General features: G+C 35.2%; 1 protein-coding gene across 6 annotated transcripts in view; it reads right to left on the bottom strand.

The window, feature by feature from the left end:
* LOC100368857 (neurexin-1) overlaps nucleotides 1-14,741 on the bottom strand; it is a 75,568-nt gene extending 60,827 nt beyond the window's left edge. For 4 of the 6 annotated variants that reach the window (XM_085493362.1, XM_085493341.1, XM_085493366.1 and 1 more), the window contains exons 1-4: nucleotides 14,546-14,741; nucleotides 10,550-11,618; nucleotides 7,613-7,645; nucleotides 4,274-4,294 (exon numbers count right to left, since the gene is read on the bottom strand). In XM_085493362.1, coding sequence (XP_085349488.1) covers nucleotides 4,274-4,294; nucleotides 7,613-7,645; nucleotides 10,550-11,291 — 796 coding nt within the window. In that variant the 5' untranslated portion in view covers nucleotides 11,292-11,618; nucleotides 14,546-14,741. The remainder of the gene's footprint in view (nucleotides 1-4,273; nucleotides 4,295-7,612; nucleotides 7,646-10,549; nucleotides 11,619-14,545) is intronic. The other 2 variants (XM_085493354.1, XM_085493358.1) reach the window with 2 other exon arrangements.
* Between the last annotated feature and the right edge of the window lie 6,225 nt (nucleotides 14,742-20,966).

Here is a 20,966-nt window from a genome sequence, read left to right as displayed (position 1 = left end):
GTAACTATATACATGTATTTGCAAATTATGTAATTTCTTTTCTGAGAAATGATGAAGCGGTTCATTCCACTACATTCACATTTAATATGAATACAAGTGATAAGATTTAAAATATACTGTATATGGTTGCCTGGCAATGCAGTGTTCCCCACAGGGAGTGTCAGGCTGGCAGCACCAGAGTGTCCACCCACCTACTTTTACAGCGATTTATAAGATATGTAAATAACAAAGCAATAATTATGCTAATTATATGAAAATTAGGCCATTTACGTTTTCAGTTTATGGGGAATACTGGCTATTAAACTATCAATGCATTTCAGAAACTTGTCATAAATCTGAGAAAATAATGATTTGTCAGACTTACTTAGGGAATGACGAGAGCATGTATTTTATAAATTAGAAAAGTCAATGGCCTCTGTACATCACTGGGACGAATGCCACATGCTGTCTGGGATATTAATCAAATTAACTACTGGTTTGCTAGCAACACATTGCTATCTGTGAACATTCCAACTAGTTTACCTCTCCTTCACCCTTACAGCCCTTAAGGCTACATCAAACAACCATTTCCACACAGTTACCCCGTAAAACCTCATTGGTCCATAGAAGAATGCAATATTTCAATTTCATTGCATACAAATTTTACAACCTCTTACAGGGCTTGACACTAACTTTTAAACTTTAAACATTGCCTATAACTTTTATGATGGTCAGCTAAGGCAAGCAAGTTTTTATTTAATTGCCCAAATGACAATTTTACTTTTTCAGGGCTATAGGACTACATTTAGTATCAAGCTCTGTCTTGTACAATGTATTAAGCTGTCAATCAATTTTTCCAAGCACAATTAATTTTTTTCACTGTACACAGCATAATACAAACTAGTAGGTACTTTACTATTACAGTGATATCAATAATACAGTTTCCTTGCCAATATTTGATTCTGACAGTACTGCACATAAAAGTCTTCCATTTTGTGAAATCATTTATTAGATCTGCAGAAACTTAAAACATTATTGTCAATTAGAGCAAATATCAGCCAAAATATTTTCTTTTTTATGTCTTTAATCAGCTTGTGTATTTTATTCTAAAAGTCAGTGTGAATTTATCTGCTCTGTCTTATCAACTGATAAATTTAGTTCACATCTAATCTATGGGGGCAGGAAAGAAAAGAGACATATTATGGAAACAGTTCCTACAAACAAAACTCAACATAACACCCAGGGATCTAGTATACTGGCTATATAGTCTTCCTTTAGCCGCTACAGTAATTTCTCTATTATTAGAAACCGGACCATCATTTTATTCCCTTCTACTGGTAGTATTAAAATGTCACGCCCTACAGACCCACATTCGTGTGCTATCATGCATGTATAGAAGAGCTGAGTAATGTCAGCATATAATAATTAACTCAGAAAAACAAACCTTGCAAATAGTGCATGAGCAGACCTTCCAATGAAATGATTAGCCAAAGTATTAATTAATACATTGGTTAAAACAAGTAACACATAAATTACATCTCTTATTACTCTCTATATATGTATATATTATAATTTTGGAAAAATTATTAATTAATTAAGTGAATTTCAGACACTTTTCACAATTCTGTAATCAATAAAAAGTGGCAATTTTCCTGTAGCAATGCATGGCTCTGGCGGCCGGCCATCTTGAAATAAAAGTAATGGCAGCTTGAAGCATTTTTATGTGATTTCATGTGAACATTATTATTGTTAGGCGAAAAAATGACCTACCATAAGAACAATAACTAAATGATTAAATTAGTAGTGGGGAATATGATGCAACATCATTATATGAAGTCATGAATATCAATTAAACATTTCAAGATATTCCCATTTTGATAAATATAGCCTTTTAAACTACCGGGTAGTTCAAGAATTTAAACAGACAACCAAGTATATACAATTGTAGACATGTAACCATCAGTCACACTTTTGACGGAACTCAAGACATTTTTTCACTTATTCAAGCTCTGAAACCTAATAACTTTAAGCAAGCATTCTTAAAGTACATATTATAACGAATAAATCAAACAACGAATGATCACTTAGTTATTAAAAGTCACTATACACCCACTTCAATGAACCGCTCATGCACACATTGTGAAAGAATCATTCAGCCACCTCTGCACACAATAGGCTTCAGGTAGTCCCTAATTTGGGATGTTTTTCAGTGATCTGTACCCAGTCAGTGAAATTTATTCGACAACAGGCAAGTAAGCCCCTTTTATTTCGAGGTCAGTGGACACTGTATACGGAGATACACTGTGGAATCTGTATTGATCAACTTGCACATGAAGAATCAGTCGATAAAATAGCGAAGAAAAAAAATATACGGTACTTTCAAACCATACCTTTGTACCTTTTAACCAATGTACAAGCCAACAATATTTTAAGATCAACTTGACTTTACCCCATCCCATGTAAATTTACCTAATGCCTCCAAGCTTTGACAACACTAATGCACCACGGTGAACACAGAGGTAATTATTTTACATGACCGGAGGTATTACTACTCTAAGCAGTGCACACAGGTACAAATTAATATACAACACCATAGCTGCACAATAGTAGTATAGGCATGTGCAAAACACTAGGGTCAAATGGGGTACTCACGGTACCTATATTTAGGTTGCTAATTATCAACGACTGAATTGACAAGTAGTCCATCAATAAACAATTAATACAACTAGCAATCACACACAAGGAAAATAAAACATTTCTGTTGTTTCGTTAAAGATCAAATAAATTTCACACATACATAGTGTAATATTATAGACTGTTTGGTCTATGGTAACATTAGATAACACAAGTGCTCATCAGAGGGATTAAAAATAAAAAATATCCAGCAAATTAAACTGTATAGTTTATAATGATTAATAAATGAAAAGAAGACAAGTTTATTTTATATACTATTGCAATTAAAAGACTTCTGTGGATAGCAATTTATTTGATTACCCAGAGGCAGATATATTAATAAACATTATACCACAAGCACAATATGAAATAAGAATCTTGTGAGCACATACCTACACATATTACAGGAGAACAAAATAACATTAATCAACTCCCACTTTACAATTGATACAACCAAGTCTGACTGGTGTTTCATAATAAAACAAATTAGAATACGAAAACCATCGCACAAGAGGTTCTTTTTGAGAGCCTGGGGCAGTAATGTAATAGCTAGTTGCAGAGTTAGAAATTTAAGAATAAAACACTGTATAAAACCAACAAGGTGGCACTCATCTCAGGGTGCAGACGATCATTGCCATATGGGCAATTTCTTCTATTTATTAAGTGTTTTGAAACCTAGACTGTTTCCTTCATCATTTCTTACCTTACAGGAGGATAATATGAAAAAACATAGCACTCAACTGAGAACATGTCTCAAGAGGCTGCCTTCCTCTTGATGCACAACATGTGCTAATATTATTAAAGTATTGTTTATCATTTTATTGTTGGTTACCAATAGACAAATATTATCAGACATTGTTTGCATAGGTAAGCCAGAGTCAGTGAACTATCTCACTGAACTGGCCAGTGTGGAGAAACTGCCACGATGGATTCAACACTTATTTACAGCACTGATTATGTGGCTGTGAGTTTCCGTGACAGCTGTGTAGCTAAGGTGACAATGTATCGGCTTGCACATCTACAGTGCATTTGGACATAAGTGCTGAGCCCCCAAGTGCAGGTCAGTACCAAGATCAATTTAGAAAAAATACAAATTTATATGACACATGGTACATTATGGTAAAGTGAGTGTAGATTTCACTCTATAGAATCTACAGTGTTATGAAGTATGTGTAACACTAGCAACGTGAAAGCATCAATAGATTCATTATAAGCACATAGACACAGTTAACATACAGTTTCTTCAGAAGAAATGATATTATGACACTGAGTAGTACAGAAAAATACCCATCACCAAATTGAGTGCAAATTGGTGGGTTTATATACAGTGCAATTTCAATCCCGTCAATCCCACATGGTATAATGCCCTTTCTGACACCAGAAGATACACTGCAGGGCTATACCAATGTATATTGAGGTTGAAAGGATTGAAATATTCACCAGCTTATAAAGATACATATAATTTATAGACATTGATTTCCTTAATACCCCTACCCTTACAACATACAACAGTGTTAAGGTGAGTTAGTTAACATATCAACCGGGAGGGTACTATCAAATTATTAGTAAGCACTTTTTAACAACAATGTTAGAATCCACGTTTATTTGCAGCCACACCTACCTTCGTCCTCAACTGAAGCGGCTATGAAGTTGAAATTTCAGAGAATGGAGAGAAATGAAAAAAAATGAAGGCATGTCAGTAACAAAGCAGGATGAGAAGATAGCACAAGCAGCCATTACTGTTTTGTTTATGCGTTCCATTCTTATTAGTTATATATGCAAGCTGGAAAGGAATTGATTCAGTGAGATTCTAAGCAAATTACATGAATTTAGGATTGCAAGGTATATTTGATGTCATTAAATCCATGCAAGCATGCATGCATGCAATGCCAGCAAAAAATTATGAAGAAGAGCTGATCGATGAATGGCGAATGATAATGATGTAAATTTTTCATATTTTGATTTATCCTAAGAGATATGGAAATTTTGCCATTTATAATTTCACGTTGTATGATGAAAAAAAGCGGTGGAGAAAAGTAATTTTCGATTAAAAATAAAAACATGGAAATCAATAGAATGAAATGGACATTTTTTTTATGAAGAGCCACATACAGTGGAGTTTTAGAAATTAAGCTTACCAAAATGTGCAAGTTTATTATATAAATTTCAACTCTAAATTACACACAAATTGGCTTCATTGCGTTTTGTAACATGTCGTCAGTTAAATATACTTATTCTTGACATAGGTTTGATAAGAACGTTGTCGTTTTTTTTTTTTTTTATACACACACATAAACGTAGTCGGATTATTAATCCATTTGCGGCCCATGGGTACATTGATCTCCTCTCAGTATAATCACAGCCATTCTACTAATGCAATGTTATTGGCTTGATAAAAAGCAGCCAGTAGAAGCATTTTTTTTTTAATACTAGGTAAGTAATAACTAAATGAATACTGATAGCAGCATTCATGTTGTCGGCAGTTTTTTTTTAGTGAGCCAAGCTACTCACAACTGTATCATTGTGAGTTAGACTGCTGGATTAGCATTCGTAAGGTTCTTGGATTGGACGGGATGCTGGTAGACATGCAAATATAATACATATTGACACAATGTAAAATTACCATCATCAAAACAAATAACTACACAACACATATGAGTGATGTACAATATTGATACAAGTTAAAATACAGAAGTGTGTGAATACAAAACAATGAAGACAGCAGTATAAATGTGATATTTCAATGCATAGAATACAGAGGAATTAGTAAAAGCATGTGTAAAGAGAGTGCCTGCGAGTCAGCTTGCCTGCATGTTTATTTGGTATCCCAAGAAGACAAATGCACTGCAGAAGAAGCATCTCAGTTTTCTTCATGCATATATCTAAACAAGACTACTTTAATTTGTAATGATGGCCTCAATTTTAAAATTCCGACTGGAATAGAGTGAGCTTCACCATTAAATCACATGTCTACTATTTCAAAACAGGTAAAGGTCATTTATTTTATTAATTGTAAAATACAAATAACTATTTTATAGTATATTTTTATCTCTTTTCATTTCTTTTAATTAAAATTCTAATTTCTGACCAGTACATGTACTAGTAACTCTCTGATTAGTATGTAGAGTGTATCCCAACGAACTGAAATCTAATATCCGTCAAAATGAGGTAGAGCTGATTGCTACTAACGCAGCGAAAATTTATGAAGTGAAAATTCAATCAACAAAACTGACTTATTTGGGAGATATTTAGATTGTATAGTTAATATGCTTCTCCAGTAGCCAACTTTGATGCAACCCAAAACAGTGTCCAATTATTCAACAGTACAACACAAAACACACTGCCATAAAAATTTATGAAAGCACTTTCATGGTGGTAAAAAGCACAGTGAATTTAGGAATTGCTCTAGTATTTTCCCAGGCCTGAAATTTTAACATTTCAGTGAGGCTTAATTTTAATAAAAGTGATAAAAAATACAGCCTGTAACTAAAGCCAAGACTAAGATTATACCAAGCAGCTAGACTGATTTACCAAGTGCCTCACCAAATACTGAAATAGAAGGCCTTTGGCTTGTACAATTTGATTAAATATTCTACCTGCATGTTGTGCAAATAATTCAATCTCTAAAAATATCTCAGCAAATACTTGTAACTTCTGAGGACTTACGACTGAGCGAAAGCCAAGTGATTCAATCCAATTAATTCTCTGCTTTGTCAACTAAACCAGTAGGAAAATTATCTTGAAAATGGCTCTTGTGACATTTTTAAAATTCTGAAGAAAATTTGGCTTTTAAAATCAACATGATAAAAACTAAAATATCATATTCAAAAAAGACAGTTAACAGGCGTATCCATTTAAAGGCCATTTAGTGCACACTGATCGCAAAGGGTAACGGCTGCTTTTGAGGTGTAACCGGGCATGACAAGTGACGTTTTCCTGAAAGGCCGCCAAAATAAACTGAAGCACTATAAACGATGAGCGATTATTTCCAGACAATGGTAAAAACACCCAGGTTCAGATACGATTTCCTTAAGTAGTGTTTCTCATTTATTCAACGAAACCAACTAAATTGTCAAAACTATTCGAAGAAGCTCAACAATGCTCAGTGAAATGCTAGTCATGGTCGAGTATTTTAAACTGATTTTGTTGTTGACTGATTTTTGAGGAAGTATACACGAGAAAACATCTGTAGGAAAATAACTCAAAATGATATGAAATTTAATTATATTGCACTCAGGTATATTATATTTTTGATTTCCTTTACTTGGAAATCAAGATATTTTTTTCACATATTTTGCAGTGATAATGCCAGGTCATGAAATATTTATGACTCAAAATCTGCCACCCACACACAGAAGTGGGCGAGATTAGGTTTTTGTTTTCAGTACAAGTAGCCATGTTCAAATACATGTTATGTGACTAGTTCCTTGTCTCAATCACAGCCTAACTTAAGATAGAAACGTCTTGATCAGAACCTGTGTGTCCTCAAGTCAATTTGACCCACTGGGATTGCTGTGAATCAGCAAAGATTACAATTTTGCATGGGCCGGATATCTCTATGCATATGGCATGCACAGTTAACTCAAAAACCCAATTTGGCCATATTTTTTAGAGGTAATACATTGCATAGCCCTAGCAGTAATGATTATTTTTATTGTGAACTTGAGGGAAAATGTGAAAAATTTAGTACAGAAATTTAAAGTTGGGATTACCGCAATACCTACGGTAAACTTGTGTGATTAATAAAAAGAATACTTTTTTTAGCAGTGATACAAAACATGTACATTTGTCTTCCTGGGGATCCAAGCAACTAATGTGTGAAGCATCATGCATTGCCATCAGGAGCAACGAGCCACCAACCCACCACTAGTAGCTAGCCACTGCCCCCACCGGTAGCACCGTAGCAGTCACCACCACCTCCACCACTAGCAGTTGGCAACCGCCACCAGCTTCAACCTACCTTCTTCAGAAAGCATAGATGATGAGAGCATAGCTTTAATGGTAAATGTAAAGAGAAGAAAAGACATTTCAACAAGATGAGTGGAACAAAGAACTTGACTTACAGAGTATGGTTAGGACATTAGATGTGAACAAGTAACTTAAAGGACAATGTAACATAGCGTACTAGAGTAAATAACACAGCAACAGACTAAACGTAAGTCAGTAGCGTTGAGTGGACAAGTATCAGCTGCTGTAAGCAACTTTAGTAAACTAACAATACAATAAATGAATATGGAAGAAAAAATTAATAGACATTTAATTACAATATAAATATAAAAAAACAAAGATATATAATACTCTACAATATTTTACGATTTCCTGAAATTATTAGAATTAAGTGGGTGGATGGGCATTTATTTAAGGGAGCAGTTTGTTGGAGTCTGTAAAAACAATGTGTTAGTATGTCAGGGTGATGTGCATGTACACAAGGACATCTTAACAAGAACAAACTAACAATGAGAATGACAACATACATACTGTCCATGTGGCATACATATGACATGACAATTGGTTCTAAAGACTAAATTTATAATGATTATTTTAAACTAATAGACAAATATCTATACCACAGTATCCAATTTAATTTGTTTCTATTTGAAATGTTTCAAATAATTCATGGAGTAAATACATAACAAACCAGTTATGGGTTGGTATGTATTTATAAATATTTGAAGTTCATGAACTTAAATGTCACTAGTATTTCATTTGATATATTGTAGTGATACTAATACCATTAACTATTAAAATATAGTTCTTGGAATTGTCTCAAACAAATTACAAGTGAAATCACAGAAGTAATGTAAAAAAGAACTTGACGTTGTACAGTTTTTAGTAATGTTTTCATACGAAATTGCTTGTGCTATCACAAAGCAAGATAAAATGTACCACATATGGACTTCATCCAGGCATTTATGGTTTATTCTGCTTGAACACCCCCCTCCCCATTCCAAACACAGCTACCTTCACACTATTCTCATGTTGGATGGTATATACACTGTACAGTAAAACCAGTCTAAACCGAACACTAAAGGAGAGAGAAAATTGTTCTGTTTACAGAAATCTTTGGTTTACGGAGATTAGAAAGCCTATGGAGAAGCAGCAGGAACCTGAAAAGGTGTTCCTTTGTCATTGAATAATAGCATTCCAGCTGATATGGTTCGGTTTACACAGATTTTTCTGGACTAAAACTTCAGAAAACATGTGTGTAGCAGCTGATGATAAAGTCGTAATTCCTCCATTCCACCTTCTTTAGCAATGTTATTTGTCCTTGGGTTAGTACTCTGTCCTCCTGAATAAGTACTTTTAAAATTATGTCCCAGTTTGTCATGTCTTTGTTGGCTACCAATCTCAAGGAAAATGTGCTTTGTCCCGACCATTTAAAAGAACACAACATGCATGTGTCCCTTTAATTCACAAAGACAGCTACATTACATTAACATTTCAGTCTGTCTTTTGAACAAGAAATGCAGTTGTAATACTGTAAAATATTTTATTTTAGCTGGAATTAATTTTCACTGAAAAGAATTTTTGGGTGTTTTGTATGGAATTTATTTTCACTGATTTTTGACAAGTTGAATGTAAAATATAGGGAAAAGGTATATTGGCTGGATTTTATTTTCACAGACAGTCATTCCTTCAGCAAAAATTAATTCCAAATAAAGTATTTCACAGTAGTGGAACAGGATTATCCAATAGTTTGGATCATAAGCACACGTCATGTATATAGCATTGGATCATTTCTGAATAAAACCATGGTCCTCACTACACAAAACATTGTGTAGGGCGTCAGTGCAAATAAACATTAGTATGGAAGAGTGATCAAGAAGAGGAAGCCACACAACTGCATGCTCCACTAATGTTTTTTTTTTTTATTCTTTAAATGAAATATAAATATGTATAATGTTACATTAGCACTCCAGGTAATCAGTATCAACACCCAAATTAATGCAACTACGAGGGTTCCATATTTGAATGTACCAATGTAAGTTTTGTCATGTACACATTTTTTTTTCTTGGGACATGATTTAGCATAATTATCAACCCTCATCTAGAATCAGTATCAACTCAGTACAAGTTCACATTAATATTAGTTTTCTAGTATCCAAAAGCGAATTCTGGAACCACAAATTTTGAGATTGGATCTGGAATATATCTCCCAGAATGCTTGTACTAAAACAATCGAATGCATGTAAGCCTATACCTGATCAATCAATATCATGTTCATTATTTCAGTTTCTTTTCAGGCAACAACATTTACTAACACGTCAAATGGCTAATGCAGCGGATATGATGATTTAATAAAAATAGCGTTTTTTTTATCATTTGTTCCAGCTGCTCCTGACATTACAATGAGGTCAACTGATAAGAAGCACCCCTCCCCCCACATAAAATAATAACCTGATTCAAGTCTACAAAAATACTTCCTATTTCCTGAACAAGGGAACAAACCTTTAGTATTTCAAGATGGTTTATCTACACAATATTAGAGGTGAATTGTGAAGATCAATTGTCCAGCTATGGTTGGAATTCAGGCAGACAAGAGAACCCCGTTATTAGATATCAACTAGCTATGCTATCTAGTTATCACACTGATTGCAATGACTTTCTGATTGGCTGTCAACATGCATGTTTTTATTGCAAACAAATAACCATTTAAATGAAATGTCAGCAAAACTGTCAAGATGGCAAGAGTTGAATTGATGCTGATTTCCTATACAAGATACCTGAACCAATATGATGAAAGTGAAAACCATGGAAACATTACTAGGATGCAGTGCAGTTGTTAGGCATGGGTGAAGACAGGACAAGGTTAAAACAAATCACATCACCGGAGAATTAGTATTGATTTTTCATCAACACTGATCAATTTTAGAACATTGCTCCAAAGTGTACTTACCGACATTGCAGAATTCACCTTCGTATCCAGTTCCCTTGCAATCGCAGGTTGCACCAGAATCACTACTACTGCAAACTCCGTCATGTAAACATGGATTTGAATCTTTTCCTGAGCACACATCCGAGGAATGCTGCTCCACGCCCTCTGATGAAATTAATTCAGGATTTCTCCATCGCCCCCTTCCTAATCCATATCGGATATTCCGAATGTGGCCTACAAAACGTGTATCGAACATAACTGATGGCAATGCAAGCGATGTCAGGAGCTTATCTCGTAAAATTCCACCAAAAAACAGATCACTTTTACTCGTCAGTGTGCTTTCATCTTTGTCACTGGAAGAGCCTGATTTTGTAGAAGAATCAACTGTCAGCGTAGTTTTCTGGAAGTCTCGGATCACTTCCACTGTGTGCCAATTATCATCATTCAACTCGGCTCCTAACATGATAGTCTGTGCACTGTCACCAATACGAAACCGAAGCCTCACATGGCCTTTGGTGATTTTAAGCTCTAAAAAGTCATACTGTCCCCCATCATCCATATAAGCAAGTAGACCTTCCTTGTTTGTCGTTCTGAACTGGAAACTGAGGGACCCATTGGTGGTAGCGTTCCACATGTCATAGCGTGCATAGCAGTTGTAACTCCCTAGGAACTTAAGTCCTGTCGAAATACCAATAAAGTATAGAAGGAACACAAGCAAACAAATCCAAGTAAATCTGGTCTTCTTCATGTTGAACAACTGCATTCCCTGAAATCACTGCTCAGGGTAGATGAAAAGCAAAGGAAGCCTACAACAATCCTTTGCCAAATGAGCACCAAATGATTAAAAAAAAACTTCTCTTGACAACCAGTCTGGGTCACATCCAATCTTGCCACCACTGGGTTTGGTGTGTTTTTGCACTATGTCACTGCTTGCTCGGAAATTGACACCATACACGAAGGAAGTCCTATACAATTGATAACACCTTTCAACGTGTACTAGTAGATAGATTCATGGACCAAATAAATAGCACCACCATAACAGAGCAATTTACATTTCGGCATGCCAGCTATTTTTTTTATTCAGATGGACCTGGGAGGAATAAAAGAAATATATATAAACGGCACAACCTTGATAGTTTGTATACGTCTAAGTTACCATCAGTACCATGTACAATACATGTATAGTGTAGGTAGAGACTCCCATTAATTCTAACACAGGTGTAAAATACAGAACAATACAAAACATGAGCAATGCAAAGAATTCCATTCAGGTAGAGTGAGACAAAAGAAGTTAAAAACACCATAATGTGGCCTTGTCCAAAAGCAGTTGCATAAATTCAACAAAGCAGGCACAAAGTATCTTCTTCTTTTTTTTCAACTCTTAATGACATCATTGAGCTTCATGATGACATAAAATTCAAACTGTCATGTTAGTCTGATGCTTACCAGCTCGCGACTGCTAAAATAGTTAAACAATTAGAATAATAATTACATTTCTATTAATTACGAATATACCAATTTTCCTATATTTTACATTCAACTCACCAAAAATCAGTGAAAATAAAGTCTATACAAAATACCCAAAAAGTCTTTTCAGCGAAAATTAATTCAAGTAATAAATTATTTCACAGTAATCCTAGCACATCGGTTCACTGAGTAAAACGAAAATAAGACAAAATATAGGAAGGTGAGATGGGCACTTAGAATGTGAATAAAGAATATAGCAGTGTGAGGGGTGGATGGATCAGACAAAGAAACTATTTATTTTTAACACCAACACACAAAATAGGTTTATTATTCTTTTCTCCAAAACAGGTCACAATACAAAGGTGCATACCATACAAATGACAAAACTTAAGTATAGACAATGACTCAGGTTTTTAGTCCTTGCATAAGTGTATTTCTCATTTGAATCAGACATGTAAAACATCAGCTGATGTCAATAATTTGCATACAAAGGAAAAAAAAAAGAGAAACCTTTTCAGCCATTGTGGCCAAGGTTTATGGTGCATAGTACATGCATGCATGTCATTTCTAAGGGTCAACCTAATTAAAAACTGTATTCTAATCAGCCTTGACAATGAAAAACAACAAAGGCAAAATGGTGCCATGTAAATTCACTTTTTTTAATACCGGTAAAAGAGAATAAATACATTCTTTTTTGTATATTTTCAAAGCAACTTTGAATGAAAATCAGTGAAAATAAATTATCTAAATTAATTAACACATCCGATGTGTTGAATTTATTGCCTGCAGCATGTCTTCATTAGTAGCCAAAAATGAATGGGAAAAAAACAACATCAGCAGAAATGTGTTAAGAAATTACACCAAAATGCTGTTTTCGATGAAAATAAATGTCCAGTTTTCCATAGCAATATTAATTTTATATTCAATTTGACGATCCTCATTGTTGAAACCAATCGTTCATTATAATATGCTGACAAATAACAACCCCTACCCTTACATCATATCTGTATTGTTAGAAAAAAATAATTTGTCATTCAGAATCAGAAATTTAGGGAACCTAATTTGAAGTACTCAGATATGTCAATTGAATTCTGAAATTCACAATGTCCCCCATAGGTTACCACAGTGGCCTAGAGTACCGATACTAAACAAAAAATATATATTTATAAACATATTACTTTGTTGTTTTACTTTAATTTATTTTGGATACTACCCCATTACTCAAAAATGTATCTAAACAGAATCTCATCAAATCAATTCGATGCAACTGAAATGTTTCGATTCATGAATGATATTCATTTCAGAGAGAATTAAATCGAGCATGGTAGAAAAAATGTCGTTCATTAAAATGAAAACACAAATTGTGTGAATTTGGCAGGGTGTTAAATTGTCTCAATCGAATAAACAATCAGCTGCTAACAATATATAGTACACATAAGACTTAATAAATAAAACACAAGATCAATAAATGACCCAATTCTTCAAGAAAGATAAAACTAGCAATGGCATGTAGGTAAGGCAGGCTAGGAAGACTAACTTTTGAAAATATAATTTCATTATGGGGTTGAATTTCATTTTTGAAATACTGTATCCCCCCCTCCCCTAGTCGCAGCAAAACTCAAATAGAAACGCACATAAACCAAAAACCGAATATTGTATACATTACTGGGTCATTCAAATATCCGTAACCATACAAACAAGGTTGAAGTCTGAAATTAATATAATATGAAATTAAATTTATAAACACATGGTATATTTGCAGCTTTTTAATTAACGTTATTTACATACTGGTCCAGTTTTAGCCAGTAGCTTTTACTGGATCTACAACACATTACTGTCGATTTTGATACAGACAAAACGAATGCTTATTGCTCGTTTGACCGGAATGTTGACGTACGTAGAATTTCAAGCACAGCACAAAGCTGGAAATTATTGGATTTTCTGTTCTGTAAATGTAGAACAATATCCTTCGACAGTTCAAAATGGTAGGAGTTTAATATTTCATAGCGCAAATTAACTAAAATGTTTCATTTTCGCATCAGAAATTTGCTGACAATTAAGTTTTTCGCGGGTATTTAGTGCGTCCAGCAACATATGAACAGAATATAAAATGTCGAACTTTTAATACAGTTGAAGTTTCTAACAAGAAAATTAAATGATGTATTGTTTCATTTTACAGATTACTAAGACCAACTATAGCGAGGTGAGTAGATGTTTAAGTTCAACGGGCAGAGATCTACAAAGGTCAACACACAGCCGAAAAGAGGACAGCCATTACAGTACCCAACTGCACGGATAGCGAGACGCTGGAGAGGGTCGATGACGACGATAGCCTCTTTGCACGCGTCGCCAACGATAAAATTAATGAACAAAAAAACATGAAACCATACAGCTCCATTACCCAGCAGAACGGCTTGTCGAGCTTTACTTTACTCACAATTATCTCCAATACGTAACGAAAATAGTTATAAGTTCTGTGAGTCAAACATTGTGTACACTAGTCTCTGGCTCTGTTTCAACCGAGGAAGCAGTCTATTGTCGCATACTCACCTTTCAGCAGCCAATTATGGAGTAAAATCCGCCTTTATGCTACCTTTCACGTCCTCTCTATACACAAAATTACTCTGATCACAGCAATATCACATGAAATTCCCGGATTTCGGCGGAATTCGAGGCGCTGTGACTCGTAGAAACTGTGTCAGGGATTTGTATGGTGATACACGCTCGCAAATAATGGGTTGTCAATCACGAATAAATTAGCATACTATTACAATTAAAGGCGGGGCTTAAAACGACATTTCCAGTCGTGGGTATAAATCAAATATGCAATATGGACTATGTGTTGAAAAAAAAAAACATATAATATTTTCTACAAAAATATATCATCACTCATTGAGAATGCGAACACAAAACAAAGCTTTGAATATATTATTTTCAGAATGAGTATCCCTCTTGAATAACATGACCTCCCCCTACATATAATAGGCGTTGCCGTCGTATCGTCTGACGATACAAATCAACTGAACATTATTCAGTGTTCCGTGTTCTAATAGCTTAGGTGTATTTCCGTTTTCTAATCAGTAAAATGTTCAAACCTGTCTTCTGTACATAACCAAAGACAATATTGTCTTTGTCAGAAGGAATGTTATTACGTTTTCTCTGCTTTTTATATGTACAATTGTTTCGACATTTATTGGTTTATTTTATGCATTTGAACACAGTCCCTCTAGAGGGACTGTGATTTGAACAATACTTGTTCCCCGTGTTCAACTTCTTGATTTTTACATACTGAAGTGAGATAATAATTCAGTCGTATCTCGTCCTTTTTCAACTGGTAACATATCACCGCTTCATAATTCAACCAAACACGTTTGTTTTTAAAGGGCGGTAGTCGTCGCGCCGCGCATGTGCGACATTTGTGTTGATAAACATTGGTTCTCCCAGAATCCAATGCGCATTTCTAATGAAATCACGAGTACGAGATCTTCGATCCAAGCACTAAAAAATATCTAACTAAATCTTGTTGGTGTGCGCAACAGCTAAGTCATGCGCGGCGTGACGACTACCGCCCTTTAATTATCTGCAATTTTCGTTTGTTTCAAATTGGAAGCCATCCTCGAACTTGTAATGAGTACGCAGTTTGTAACTGCAATTAAATCCATTTTCATCGAAACGTTTCTTGAAATTAAATTTCTAGTATTACACAGGTTTATTTTTTAATCTATTCCTTCCTATTTCCTTCGTCGATTAACAGTTTTGTTCCCAAAGTATTTTCATATTGCCAAAACTGTTCTATTCTAGAGATTCAAGCTTCATACTATGGGTGCTTTGCCCCCCCCCCACTCAGGATCCATAGGGGGCCGCATGCGCGTTCCCATTTTCTCGGGAAAGGGGGTACTTTTTGACGATCTGTCTCGGGAACATTTTCCCGAGAAAATCGTAGAAAAGGGGGTATTTTTTGCTTGTTTTCCCGAGATTCTCAAAATAGGGGGTGTATTTCAAAAACACTTCCCGAGATATACAAAAAAGGGGGGTTTAAAAGGAGTTCTAGACTGAAAAGTTCCCTAGATAGGGGGTGAAATTCATCGGAAAAGCCCGTGAAAGGGGGGGGGGTTTAATTTTTTTCTGTTCCCTAGATAGGGGGGGGGGGTCAAAAAATGAGGGAACAAGCATAGGCCCCCCTAAATATAGGGAGTGGGGGGCGGGGCGGGGTGCTTTGCCGTTACACACAAATTTAAGAAAACTTGAACACTGTAAGCACAGTCACTCTACTAGAGTGACTGTGCTGTAAGTGAAGTTCTTGGCGAGTGACGAACGAGAAGATGTTAAACAATGTAGACTGTGGTGGCGCACTTTAAGACAACCCGAGTTGTAAATTACCATAATTTGCACATTCATATTGATTTTCAAACGTGTTGTTTTTAATAGGCCTGATAATCCAACACACAATCATATTAAATGCATGAGTGTAATATTCACCACTTTCAGATCGCATTACCTCACAACTTTAAGTCCGTTAGATAACCACAATTAAAGTACGCATGTATCCTCGGGGCGGAGCAGGCGGAGCTACGTCACAAGACGTTCCACGTTGCTACGACGCGCACCACTGTACATGCATTTCTATGGGCTCTCTGCGCGCTGCTGTGGAACGACGGTCGAGTCGGTGAAAATTCGAGAAAACAACACAAACTCAACTTTGAAGTAATCCCGAACAACCAAATTTATATATGTTACACACGTAGGGCTAATCGTGTTACACTGTTCAGAGGAGTCTCAACAATCATCCCAAAGTATCGTTTTCTGCGAGTTTTTGGCCTTTGTTTTCACCGCCGCGGGTTGCCAGGAGGTGAAAATGCCCGGATGCCCCCCCCCCCCCGAGAATTGCAGCTCGATGTCAGATTCTCGTGTGACATTCCTCGTTATCAGCCAATGAGAAAGCACTACACAGGAGCTTTTTTTTTTGATCAATACTCAGCTGACACGGATGGGGAAACTAGTCAACCATGTACCATTAAAGTATATAACAAATCTAATAAACGTTCCGAGGTGTTAGGGGCATTATATTCACTTCAATACGGCAGGAAACCCAATAAGGTACTGCATGACAAATTTTGCTTACCGTACATTTTGAAATTGTAAAAAAAAAATGTGAAAACATTATGAATGTAGTTAAGTTATTTAATCCTTGTACAACATCTTTCATAACATGCATTAGTTTCAAACGCCGAGACAGTGTACATTTGGTGTAAACACCGAAACAATGTACATGTATTGCAAACACCCAAGACGATATACATTTGTTGCAGATGCCGAGGCAATGTAATTTTTTCATTGTTTTGTCAAAGTTTGACATTAATTTATCCAGACATTTGAGATTAAAAATCGGATTTGAACCTAAATTAAGGAGTTTAACGTATTCGCTTCTCATGCTAATCTCATATTTACAAGAAAACGTCACAGTAATTCTATTTGTAACATAAATCCCAAATCCCAGCGGATTAATTAGTCGTGTATGCATAAATATGCCAACATAATTGAAAGACGAATTCAATAGAAATTGCCTTTCTCTATTGATGTCTAGTTTTTGCTATCTAAACTGAGTTTCGTTTGGTAAACTGGAGGACAAACTCTGTAGTAGGTGTAAATAAGCGACGACCAAATACAAACTGATAATTTTTCGTAATACTAGGGGACCCGGAGTACGACTGGCTGGTGAACTTTGTTTGCTCACTGGTCAGAAACCACATATACTACTCAAAATGGAAGAAACAGAAACCCAACTATGCAAATTTTATTATTAATCGAGAGTATGATCGCCAAACAAAAAGAAAAAAAACGTCACACAAAAAGAGATGGTCTTCCCTAATACCATATTTAAAGTAACATCTTTATATGGATTACTTGAAGTGTTTTTAATCTGTGCATTCATGAAATGTATGACATGTAGTGACAGCCCAAGAAAATAAATAAATAAGTTACAAAAAAACTGATAATTTTTCAGACAAGAATCTTCAAATCTGACAGTTTATTATGCCATTCATGTAAATTGTTGTTAAAGTTTGAACACACTCAATAAATAAAGTTTGCCTAATTATTATGCAAGTGTAATATAATAGTGATGTGCGATTTAATCTACTTCGTTGATTCTTATATAATCAGTTCAATATCGCAAATGGACGTGTAACATCACCCTAATACATTAAGTAATATTCGTCTTACTGAACGTTGACATAAAATAACAAAAAAGTGCATTCGATGGCTGCAACAAAAAAGCTTTCAGAGAGTGTGCGTTACTGCTAGACTGACTTATTATATTTATAACATGAAGTGTGTTCAGCCTTGTCCATCGTTAACAAATGAAAACAATTTTAAGTGGTTTTGCTATTGTTTGATGACTCAAGCTGTGGATTAATACTCGGTATTGATTAGTTTGATTTGAGTGGGAAAACATAAATGGACTTCCATTCCATAGATCACATTTGATCCTAACTGATGGATGATAATTGGGCTTGATCACTAATTGGAGGGGTGTAATGAGTGGCGAGGATAATCATACACGAATAATGCGTATCCTTAATAGTTCTTGGATAGCTGCATGTTTTAATGCTCAAACTCAAAGTATATATTATTAGACGAAAAGTGTTAGTGTACGCCGAATTACACATATCAACCGTTTTCTAAACATCATTAACAAATAATCTAGGGATAGGGAAGAAAGATGCGAAACTTTCCTGAGAAAGATGCAATATTGTCCTTGCGCAAACAATATTCAGACATAATAAGTAATCTTCGATTCATTTTGACCAATTGCTCATTGCAGTCGTAGAACAATATCACTATTACAATCATCTTTCATATACAGAAAAAACACATTTGATTCTTTCTATACATTAGTCTCCAATAACTGATATACAATTATATCACTGAATATTTTTTTTATATGACACTCTCAGTTAATATTTTCATGTACTATATGCAATGTGAATACAAAGGCAGACTTGTCCCATATCCTCGTGTACGACAAGCACAATTCAATACTAATACCGGCAGATTTGTTAATATACATAGACTTAAAGAAAATTAAAGCGGCGTAGTCGTCGCCTTGCTTCGTATTCGATATGCGTTTCATACGAAGTTTTAAAGAACACACAGATTTTAAATATATATATTAACTACTAGCTGACTCTTCTGCCCACCCATATTTAGTTCAAAGTGTGTGCCCTTATCTGTTTCAGAAGAAAATTGTGTCCAAAATTTACGACAAGCATTATTATCTGATTTGGTGAGCAAGATTTCGCTCACAAAATTATGCCCACGACTCACCTAACCATGTATGTACTATGGCCAACATATGGAGGTAACCTAGTGTTTCCATGGCAACACGTTCAGGTACACCCACATTCCTACTGTCTATTTTTGTCATTTAAAGGATGTATGATACATTTAAATATTTCATGTTGCTAGTCGCATCCGTCTTTAAGAGAAGATTACGTGGCTGAGATATCACTATCACTTATTAATTCAAATATCACCCAACAAGCACAGTCAGTACAATTCCAATCTCACTTGGATGACTTTTACAACACAGAGTTCTGAAAATGTGATTGAACATGTATATTTCATGAAATATCTTTCATTATCTATTTATTGAAAATTGTAATCATTAAATTAATATTTGCTTGAAGATATTTCAGATTAAGGTAGCGAGAAGGGAAATTTTCACTTTTTTCTTGATTTTTCAAAAATTGATAAAACGGTTACTTTAGACTTTGATACATCACCTCAGGTTTACAAAAGATCGAAATTGCGAAATAACGTTGCTCAAATTAGTGTTTTAAAACACTAGCAGAAAAGACTACAACTGCCGTTTCGTGGATATTTGCATAGTGTTTATCTTTGGAAGGAATTAAATGATAACATCTTATCTGTATACTCTGTTGTTGACGATTCTGATATAACGGGTGATAAGCTTCCAGTTGCAAACAATGCGTGTTTATCTAACGTCCATTGTCAGCATTATTGTCAGTCGAGACTTCGTCGGAGAAACATGGTCATACAGTACTCATTTCGCCCAACCTTCCGCTTTTACATCGACCGCTTATCGCTTAATTTCCGACCACGCGGTCTTGTCCGACCGGAAACCGACCGCATTTTAATCGCGTTTTTTTTTCGCTCGCTCGCTCATTGAAAACATTGACCGCTCGCCCAAACACTGAAAACTGACACATGGGTGGTCGAAATGGTGGTTTTGATAGTAAAGTGTGAACATACAACTAGTATTAACTAAGTATTATTACATTCTGAACGACACTTCAAATCTAATAGCTGTATTACACTTGTATCGTGAAAGCAACTGAACTGGGACTTCTTGTTACGTGTTTTGGGTGCTTGTTCTAGATGTAATATTTTAATTTTAATTTTAATGAGACAGTTACGTGAAAAAAAGCCTAGGTAACTCCTTTTGACAGAGCAGAGAAACGAGGAAATATTAGTGATTAATTCCAAAAATAACGATATCGAATCCTCATCGGTCCACGTCTGGTAAAATTTGACATTCAATTTTTAAAATTAAGTCACGATCATTGAATGAGCTCGGTCTACACCGTATACGTACCGCAAAAGTGTTCCCACAAAAAATATTTTCGACTAAAAACGGCCACATGCCCTGAAAAATCGAACAGAGCTTGACATGTATGAATAATTTATTGGGCTTAAATGAAAAACGTGTCAAATTTAGTTATAGCCATAACTATTTGGTGGCCAGTCGATGAACAATTCAAAGTCCTTCAGGGCTGAAAATCATCGACGCTACTCTGGTTTACTTTATTTCACAACTTGCAGAGAAAACTGATTCGCGTGAGCTCTAATGTATCTTAGCCTAGTATTTTCTTTTTGAACTAAGGTCAAATTCCATCAGTTTGTCAAAATTTATGTTTTTCAGCGAATAATTTTGAAGCCTGTCACAGCA

Source organism: Saccoglossus kowalevskii, chromosome 2, assembly GCF_978046115.1.
Source record: "Saccoglossus kowalevskii chromosome 2, keSacKowa6.1, whole genome shotgun sequence".
NCBI classification, from domain to species: domain Eukaryota; kingdom Metazoa; phylum Hemichordata; class Enteropneusta; family Harrimaniidae; genus Saccoglossus; species Saccoglossus kowalevskii.
The sequence above is the reverse complement of the archived record's forward strand: the minus strand, read 5'-3'. Positions and strand labels throughout refer to the sequence as shown.